Genomic DNA, 10,000 nt, shown 5'->3' on the forward strand with positions numbered 1-10,000 from the left:
TTTTTCTTATATAGAAGAAGTATGTCTAGTCTGCGTTTTTTAGGAAGAGTCAAGTTGAAAGTAAGGAGGTTCTCCAAGAACATATAACAAACAAGCTGATTGCTAGTGAGAGTCTATCTTTGTGTTCAAGGTGTGTGCCATTGAACCACCCAAGTGTAAGGCTGTACAGGGGCACCCAACGAAGATATAGTTCAAAAACACTTAAACATAGCATTGTCAAAGGTATTTAAACGGTACAAACAAGCATATTTTTGTCCCCTAAAAATTTTTCATCTGTTCGGATTTCCTAGCTGAAAGTCTAGTCATCCGAAAATTATAGCGATTAAAACTTACCTTTTCGAAAATTTCAGCCAGAAAAAAGGCTCCCGAAAATTTTGGGTGACCTTTTTGGGTAAAAATGGGCAATTACACCATTTTTTAGATGTTCGAAAATCCTAGGACAGGCAGGCAAGCAAGAAATTTTACAACAAATGTTCCGAAAATTCGAGATCTCAAATCGTCTTCCGAACAGATATTTTCCGCAAATTGACGTTGGGTGTCCCTGGCTGTAGAAAGAAGTGGAATCAGGAATCTTTTTCTACTCTAAAAATCTCAGATCTCATGATTTTACTTTGTAAAAACTATTATAAACTAGTAACTGAGAAATCTACTGCTGTCCCAACTTCTATTAAGACGGCTTGGGAGAAGCAATTTCCTGTGATTTAAGATAATTGGCAAAAGGGGTTTACACTTCACTGACACTTATTCTAAAGATAATAAATTAAGACAGTTTTCCTGTAAGTTTTTGCATAGAATTACGACTAGAAAAGAGTTGAAAAGATTTAAATTGTCTGATGACGATCTCCGTCCTCGATGTTAAAATACACAAAACACACAAAAAAAACTGATCCCACTCGGAAACTTGTCAGCGGCACCCAACACGAATCTTCGGTGAAACGTGTTCGGGAGAGTCAAACCCCCCGCAGGCGAAAGAGCTGGAAAATGGCAGAGAAATGCTTTGTAAAGTGCGAAATTCACGACGGCGTCAAAAGCAAAAGATCTTCCTGTGGGACGTTGTCGTCTATTCTCAGTCTCCTTTAGTTTCAGTAAACCAATATGGCAACCTGATCACGTGATCGAACTCTGTCGATGACAATTTTGCAATAGGAATTTCAGTCCAAAGCAACAGAAAAATTAGAAAGTGAAATGCAATACATCCACTGGATCGTTATCTTTTAATTTCGTAATCTTAGAAACAAACTTTTCTCCATTTCTACGTGGCAAGTCAGTCCAGCCTCGTTTTGAAAAGTAGTCTAGGTGTATTTGAATTTTTTTTTTTCTCGTCAAAGTAACGACGCTTAAGTCACATCGTAAATGGTTCATTACCCACACCAACTGGCTGATAGTTAAATTCAATATCGGCAAGAATGATGAGGTAAGAGAGGGGATCCCCAAGCCCCATCATAGTTTTTAAAAGTCTATTTTTAGTTAGATGATCAGCGCCTGGGAGAGGCTTTTATCGCTTTTTACTTTGTATTGCCACAACCACTTTCCTTTACGTCGATTAAAAAAAGCTTTCCACTCTTTTCAATACCAAAGCTTTTAGATTCGTCGACGAACGTGATCCCTACTGTGGATGCCATTTATTTCCACAAGCTGCGCAAGCCGCGCATACTTAAAATTTCATTTCGTGATTACAGCTCGCCAATCAGGTGCCTCTCTAAAAATAGCTGCGCAGCTGAACCATGCGGTAAAATAAGAATTTTAAAAAAAACTATTATTGGATGAGGCCCAAGTAGGGTGGATCCGCTCTGTTACCTCATCAGATTGCATCCTCTCTCATCATTTGATATCGATCGTTATCATGTCGGTCACCTAATATTCCACCCTTTACAGTGCGACGCGCCTTACCGTGGCCACCCAACAAACTTTCAGTTTTGACAATTACATGTAAGTACGTCAACTCAAACAACCCACTCAACGGTGTTCAACTACAACCGTGCGAACTTTGCAAGGAGGGGTGACTGTCATTCAAATTCGCCCACCCTGACTGGCGTATAAGGTTTAAAAAACTTTGTTAGGTGGCCACGGCAAGGCGCGTCGCACTGTAAGCAGTTTTGATAATAGAGACTGTTGGCATCTCAGAATGAAAGAATTCAACAACTTAATCGTCCTTTAAGTTAAAGTTAGTAAAACGACAATAATGCGAATTTCAGGTCGGGAGAAGTATTTGTTCCCTTGCAAAAATGCTATTCCGCCTTTGACATGCAGTTTGACAAGTAGTTACCAATACAAGGAATTTTCTTTAAACTCTTTATCGTCATTTTCACCGTACAGGAAATAACAAGAAAGATCCAGTGGTGAGAAGTAGTTTTCAGTAGAATTGTAGTCTCGACATGCATTTCAAGCTGGTTGTTCCGCTTACGGCTTTTCACAATACTCATGACTTGACAGTTTAACTTTGGAATCCTGCAAAGAAGTACGCAACTCTCAAACCTCAAGGGTAGAAAACTTTCTTTAAAGCTATCTGCAGATCAGGGAAAAACTTTTTTAAGTTCACACTTAGCAGATTGCACTGCTTCTATTTGAGGTTGAGTTATTTTCATAGAGTTATGTCGTAGAGTTAGAGTTAAGTTTCCAAAATTCTGAATTCAAGATTTTGGAAGGCCTAAATCCTGAATTTAGAAATACAAAAAAGGATCCTAAACACGCATAAAAGCTAACCTTAGGCCTAATTAGGCCTAAACAAAAGTTTACCTTTTATGAATGTTGGCTTCCAAAATCTTGAATTCAGGATTTTGGAAATTTAACTCTAACTCTACTACATAACTCTATGAAAATAACTCTAAGAATAGCTGTCCCCCTTCTATTTCTGAACGAATATAAAGGATTTACTAATAACTAAACCAGTCTTTACATTCTGAGTGGGTTTGGCACTTTTTGAGCACCTCAAAACGAGCTTGGACACCACATAACAATTACATGATACAAAACCAACGGGACAAGCGCACCGCAGACAACAGAACCTTGGTCTCTGATTTAGATCAAAGAAAGCTGACCAGAAAGAGCACCAATTTACAAAAACAAGTCTTAGAATAGCGCTAAGGTTTTATTCGTTAGTTCCAATCACCGATTTCAATCTGTCAGTTCTATTACCGTAAATGGTAAAAAGAAACAATAACAAAAAAGCTAACCATTCTTTTAGCGGTACACTCTCCCCCCCCCCCCCCCCCCCCCCTATCTCTTAAACAACCGAAGCCTGATCTGGATCTCTACTGTGGATTATTATGTTGTGTACAAGCCAGGAGGTGTCTAGTGTTCTTTTAGAGTGCCAATCTTTCGGAGTCGCACTCAATACAAATATTGCACTGTAAAGTAATAAAATGCATCTGCTTAATACAGCCACCACTTTATTCCGTTTCTAGTCGTTTCACACGGGGCAATACTTCCCACTGGGGGACATGAAGGTCAAACTGGAGGGCCACTACGGCTTGAAACTCAAACTTGAGGAGTTCTTTAAGTGATACGCGAAGCTTATCCTCGATTGCCTGCAAAGGAAAAAAATCTTTAGAACAAAGAGAAAAAAGGAAATTGATAAAGGAGACATGATGGTCTAATTAAAAAACAGATAAGATTATTTCGATGTTACCAACATGAAAATAGACGTATTACAAACCTTAGGCTGGAGAAAAACTTCTCCAAGTAGAGCTCCAGACCTAATTATTTCCCTTCATATAATGAAAAAGTTCGTTTTTCAACCCTCACGGTTCTTTTAGTACGTGATCAATACTTAAAACACTTCACTGTGTGTTTGCTATCGATCCTTTTTTTTGGTTCGGACTTTTTATAATTGGGTGCTGATGGTCGACAAATTGGCGGAGAATTGTCCGAGGAACAAATTGTCCTGACACCAAATTCTCGGTTTTCACATGACGTCACGGTCGCCATGTTGGTGCCCCTAAACAAAGAAAAGGCGGCCATGTTGGAGCCCCGACCAAATCCTCCGGGAATTCAACTCTATTATTATGCAAACGCTTCCTTTTGTTTTCGTTGAAAAACATGACTGTTGATCACGTGAGTGAAAACCAACAATTGGAACCGGGGACACAATGGCGGAGGGCGAATGTTGCAATACTAAGAGACTTAGCTGTTGCAATACCGAAAGGAAGAAGTGGTCCTCGCACTTACGAGGACAATTTCAGCAATTGTCTCTTATAGACACCTGACAAATTCAGGATGAAGTCTCCCTTTCAGTTCTAGCCCGCACTTCAAATGTATAAATTTATTTTATACATCGGGCCCTTTCACGGGAATGCACGAGTCCAACAGATTGACCTGCTCAATAGGCCTCATGCATGATGGCGGCATATGATCCAAATTCACCACCAACGCTCGTTTGCACCAAATTATTCACATCCGATTATTCACATCAAATTCACATCAAATTATTCACATCAAATTATTCACATCAAATTGTTCACATTACTGTTCGCGCGTGGGTTTTTCTTACATGTTTGCTCCTTTGGGAATTAGCTCATGCTAAAAATTACAAGTTCGAATTCGTGGCTTGATGGTGAAATTAGCAAGTCAGTCGTCGTCACGGAATAGAGAGATTGAGGTGCTTCATAGCACAGTTGGTGGAGCATTGCTCCGTCATCGCGGAGGTCGATGGATTCAAATCCCGATGAAGCCACCTGAATTCGCAAGGATCACTTTTCCCCTTTCATCTATAACCCGCATTTCAAGTAGATACATTGAGTTCATTGTTGCAATGCTGCTTTAACAGCCTAACATTTACGGAGCACGTAGAAAAAATTCTGCTACTAAAATACCCCTTAAAATTGGTAGGGATTTCGAGGAAAACACGTATGATGCATAGCGAAGACGGTAGTGTAACTAGAGGAATGGCGCTTCAAAATAGCTTACCTCAATAAGTTCTTTGACTTTCTCTCTCTTTATGTCATTATTAAATTTTGCTGCCAAAAGCAGACAGGAACCTGAAATTTTAAAAAAAAAGGACAAATTCAGGATCGACTGCCGGGTTCGCAATAAGACATCAACAATGTGGTTAGTTAGGCATTTGCCAAGACCACAGCGTGGTCCAGTTGTTAGGGAACGGGCCTTGAGATTTAACATCCCAGGTTGACGACTCAATCTGACCACGTGTTGAATTTCATTCTGGTAGTCTCTGACTCAACGTCTCGGTTGCACTTGAAAAAAGCGAACTAGTGCATGCTCGTATCCTCAAACTCCAGCCCTACAAGACTCCTACCTTTCTCCATTGCTTCCAAAGCGACTGTCCAATGCACTTTAATACTCCAAGATTAATGCTAGTTTATGTAATTTGTTTCCAGATATTTTCTACATGCAACGCCTTGGGGCTATTTGGGTAGACTTTCTGATACCGGATTAAAATGGCGGAAGACGAAGGAAGCCTTGTTATTCCGATTAGGCCTTGCCAATTAGGTATTGTTAAGTTCACTTTGTTCTTTTGTTTTATGGACATTAATCATTTCAGATCTGATATATGAAAGACCAGGCGCCTAATTGTAGTTAACAACACCCCTCTTCATTCCTTGGTGTTTAATAACCAGCTTTTCGTGAAGCCGTTTGTTTGTAAAAGAGCAAATGTTATGAAATCCACAAAGAGATTCAATCTCTTTGTGGATTCTACTCCATTGTTTTAAGTAATGTTCAAACAACGATCAGCAGTGCTTTATCGGGTTACAAACTCGAGGCGAAGCCAAGTGTTTTTAGACCAGATAAAATTTTTGAACTGCTTCACACATTGGTGCAATGCAAAATGTGAGAGAAGAAAATTAGCATACAAGAAAAACAACCTGTATTTTATTATTATGCTTTATTCACCTTATTCCAAAATGGCCAACATTTCAGTATTCTTTTGTTCGCTTGCAAATTAGCCCTTGTTGCCTCGTTCACGGTGAAATATTCTTTTGAATTTTAAGTTTAAGTACGAGGCAACAAGGGCTAATTTGCAAGTAAACGAAAGAATACTACAGTGACGGCCATTTTGGAATAAGGTGTATATAAAGAATAATAATGAGGAATGTTCAGTCGCTTTTTAAAGCTCGTGCACGTGACATTTTATCGGTGAAAGGCTGTTTTGCTCATGAATTATTAATGAATTTTTAATGCAGCCATGAAAGACATGAAAGCAACTGAGGGAAACTCGACAGAGGATAGAAAAATCACAACAGATTTGCCTTTTACGTTTTATTGTGATTAAGCAAGGTTACACCAAGTATTAAGCAATACCTACGTCAATGTCAAAACGAGCTATCGTAATTGCTCTACAGTGTACATATATTTCTAGACTTAAAAAATATCACATCGCCTTCAAGAAATTAAATTACTCTTCCCAAGGTATTATCATGCTAAGAGAGGAAAAATGTGGTCTTCCTGTGCCGTTTTCGCATCAGCCTTGCTCTTTTTTTACAACTATGACTTTCAAAAATTTACTCATTTGTACTGAAAATTCGACTCATATTCAACCCTTGGTTTAAATAATCAACCAGTATAAACTAATGTAACAAATTCGTCCACCATTTTCCAAAAGTCTCGTTCAGTGCACCGGGCACTTGTGATGCAATGCGTCCCCTGTTTCAAACCAGGTATTATGTGAAGATGATTTGAAACGGATGATTTGGATAAATTATCAAGCACGATCTAAAAAGCGGTGCATATAAGAAGCAGATGTCGAATTCTCTCTTAGCTTTATAATCTCTTCCTCAAACAAGTGTAATATATGCGAATAAAATCTTACAGCGGTTAAGAACTGAGTACGCGGTGTTAAATTAAAGAAACACGCCTTTTTTAAAACACCTAACATTGATAAATCAGTATAGAACCCATCGCCTCTCCGTTGGTTAAAATAAAAGGAATTTGTTCTTTGTTGTTAATGAAACAATTTCCAGCAAAAATTCTTTAAACTGGCCTGTCTTTGATTGTGGAGATTGAGGCAAGTCGCAAACATACAGGAAAAAATGTTGATTATGCATGCTGGGGTACTTTTATAACTGGGAGATCTCAGAAAACCACGCGAAAATTCAAAACCTCTATAATACATTGTTTTAACCCTGAAATATCTAAAATTGAAACTCTCTGCGCTTTAAATTGAGTAAACTACAATACTACTTTTAAAAACGATTCAAATGAAGAAATTCTCATTGTAATTGGGAACTTTTTTACCGAAAAAGGAATTTTAAAGTCGCCGACGCTAAATAACAAGAATCAGGCAGGAAAAGTTATACATCTACTCAAAAACTTGAACACGATGGTTACTTAAGTCGGTGACAATTATTTTACCATCGCTAAGGACTGCTGTAGAAACTGGGACATTGAACTCTCCTGCCCCTGTACCAAGTCCTCCAAACTTAGTTACAAACTCTCCGCTCAGTTTAAACACCTGCACTCTGTGATTCAATTCATCACAAACAAGCAGATGTCCCGCTTTGTCCACTGACAGGCAGCAAGGTTGATCGAACTCCCCGTCCCAATTCCCCTGCTTTCCAAATTTATAAAGAAACTCTCCCTCCTTATTAAAAACTTTAATACAGTGATCACCTCTGTCTGACACAATGAGATAGTTGTCGTGTTGGATACAATGAAAGGGAAAGATAAAAGAACCTTCAGTACCGATACTGCGCAAAAACCGACCATCAAGTGAAAAGATTTTGATTAATTTGTTTTCACCATCAGCAACAATAATGCTCCCATCGCTGTCAATTGACAGGCCAAAAGGACGCTGAAACTGATGATCCCGGCTTCCTTTTCCTCCAAACTGGTTAAGATAACGACCCTCATTACCACACAGTTGAACTCGGTGGTTTTCAGTGTCTGCCACTATAATCTTATTATCATGAAAAGCTATCCCCGAAGGAAAGTTAAACTCTCCCTGCCGATTACCATTTTTACCAAAATATCTTAAGTAAGTTCCATTAATATTCCTGGCAAATATCTGTACTCTGTGGTTACCAACTTCACTCACAGCAATCTCATCTTTGTCATTCACTGCTACCCCCCAAGGTCTGGAAAGCATTCCAGCATAAAAACCCTGTTCTCCAAAGGATAACACAGGTCTGAACTGTCTGCTCCCATGAACATGTTTTCCATTGACTTTCACGGATGCCTGACATGTACCGGTTTCTTTGGCAAAATAGCGGAGCTTGTAAGTGCCATCTTTGTTGTCTTGGATTTGAGACCAGAACGATTTGACACCAGAACGAACAACAAGTGAAGCAGTACGCAGATTGGGCGCTTGTTTTGTCGCAATTTCCACACTTGATGCCGATCGTATTGCATTCTGTCACAGGCAAAGCATCTAACAAACTGTTGATACGAAAGTTTGTTGGAAAAGCATTAAGATCACCGTTTCCAGGGATTCTGAAATTCTGCCTACACTCGGGGCATGAAATAGTATCTCGAATTTCGCTCGTTTGTTGAATCCTTTGCAGGCAATGAAGGCAAAAACTGTGTAAGCATGGAAGCTGCTTTGGATTAGTGAACCTGGTCATACATACAGGACAGCAAACGTGTTCATGAATATTATCTAGAAAGGCTTTGATATCCATGATAAACGAAGAGAGTAAAACGGATTTCCGTGTTGAACATTGTGTGACCTTGGTTCACTGTTGTCTGGTTTTATGAGCTTAACCAATGAAAATGCATAAAGTCAAGTGTTCAAAAAATCTGGATTTCTTAAAAAAGTCACCGTGACATCATAAAAGTGTCGTGTTTGTTATGAATTTCGCCTTTTGGTTGCATTTTGTCAGGGGTAAATATTTTTGTTTCGGGCCTTAAAACTATAGAAAGCGTGAACACGACATAAAGAAACCATGTCTGGACTTTAAGCCTAGCAAGAAAACAACACGGGTATTAAACAGAAATGTGATGAATGTTTCGGAACAATTCATTCCCTCCTCCCTCTCTTTCCATGGCGTTTTGCTCTCTTCTCCATGTTCCTGTTCTTTCTCTCGTTGCCTATCCCGAAGGTTCTCTACAGTGTCCCTCCAAGTGTTGAGTACACCACCACCAATGTCTTTGCGAAATGAAAAGCTTTTAATTTTAGTTTAACGAGGATTTTGACCTTGTGTACCCCCTTGATTTTCTCAGTTACTCGGAATTGTTAGTAGCGGATGATTTGTGTCATGAAATTGTTTGTACAAAGCGGCCATAACATATCTCCAGTTTTAAAAGGAATTCTGACCCACAAGGCTGACGATCCTGTTGATTCTCTTGTACGGAAAATTTGAATGTGTGAATTGTTTATTGTCCAATGTCTACTTTCCCGTCCACTGTTTAAATGCTACTATCTGCACTTCTCGTCGTTTTCATCATCCGCGTCTTTTTGTAACTTTTGCTTCAAGACCCTTTAGCTTCGAATGTAGATTGTAGCATCATTCGGATAAACTTGACTTGCTAAGTGCTAGTTGTTACCATTAGGTTAATAGACCACTTTCGATATATTAAAATTCACTCCTACACAAAAGGCATCATCTCGAGTGTCTGGGGAATAATTGTAAGGCTTGGGATGAGTTTATTGCTTAGAGCGTCGAGATGATGCCTTTTGTGGAGGACTGAATTTTAATATATCGAAAGTCGTCTATTCCTGCATGTTTGATCCGCCTGTCACGAGCTTGTCACGTGAAAGGGGTGGTGTACGTTTTTGCTGAGTCATAAATCTGCTAAACCTGATGAGAATCACACTCTTCCTAATACTCTTCAGAACTGGCCAGTGATTGCGAACCATAGAAAATCCTAAAATATTCCGATCGTAAACAACGATTCATTTTGGTTTACTTATGGCATTTTCATCGTAAACAATCCAAAGTGTTCACCTGCAGGCGTTTTGACCTTTAGGGGCGCGATTCTAAAAATGCCGCCAATTTGCAAGTTCTTTATTCGCTTTTTCCTGTATCGATGCCGCTCAGGCGTTTTAAGTATTCAGCATTCGCACAAAAAGCTCAAGGGCGTATCTGAAAATTGTAATCAATTCGTACAT

The 10,000-nt window shown here is 39.2% G+C and overlaps 1 protein-coding gene and 1 long non-coding RNA gene across 2 annotated transcripts in view; both read right to left on the reverse strand.

Annotated features, from left to right (window-relative positions):
* Positions 1–3,243: 3,243 nt before the first annotated feature.
* LOC138036093 (uncharacterized) lies at positions 3,244–5,340 on the reverse strand. Its single transcript, XR_011129809.1, has 3 exons — positions 5,252–5,340; positions 4,906–4,976; positions 3,244–3,527 (listed from the first exon to the last, which is right to left on the reverse strand). It is a non-coding gene; the product is annotated as an uncharacterized lncRNA (long non-coding RNA).
* Positions 5,341–7,252: 1,912 nt separating this feature from the next.
* LOC138036103 (E3 ubiquitin-protein ligase TRIM71-like) overlaps positions 7,253–10,000 on the reverse strand; it is a 3,032-nt gene continuing 284 nt past the window's right edge. The window contains exon 2 of the mRNA XM_068882463.1: positions 7,253–8,302. Coding sequence (XP_068738564.1) covers positions 7,253–8,302 — 1,050 coding nt within the window. The remainder of the gene's footprint in view (positions 8,303–10,000) is intronic.

The sequence above is a fragment of the Montipora capricornis genome, unplaced genomic scaffold (assembly GCF_036669925.1).
Source record: "Montipora capricornis isolate CH-2021 unplaced genomic scaffold, ASM3666992v2 scaffold_458, whole genome shotgun sequence".
NCBI classification, from domain to species: domain Eukaryota; kingdom Metazoa; phylum Cnidaria; class Anthozoa; order Scleractinia; family Acroporidae; genus Montipora; species Montipora capricornis.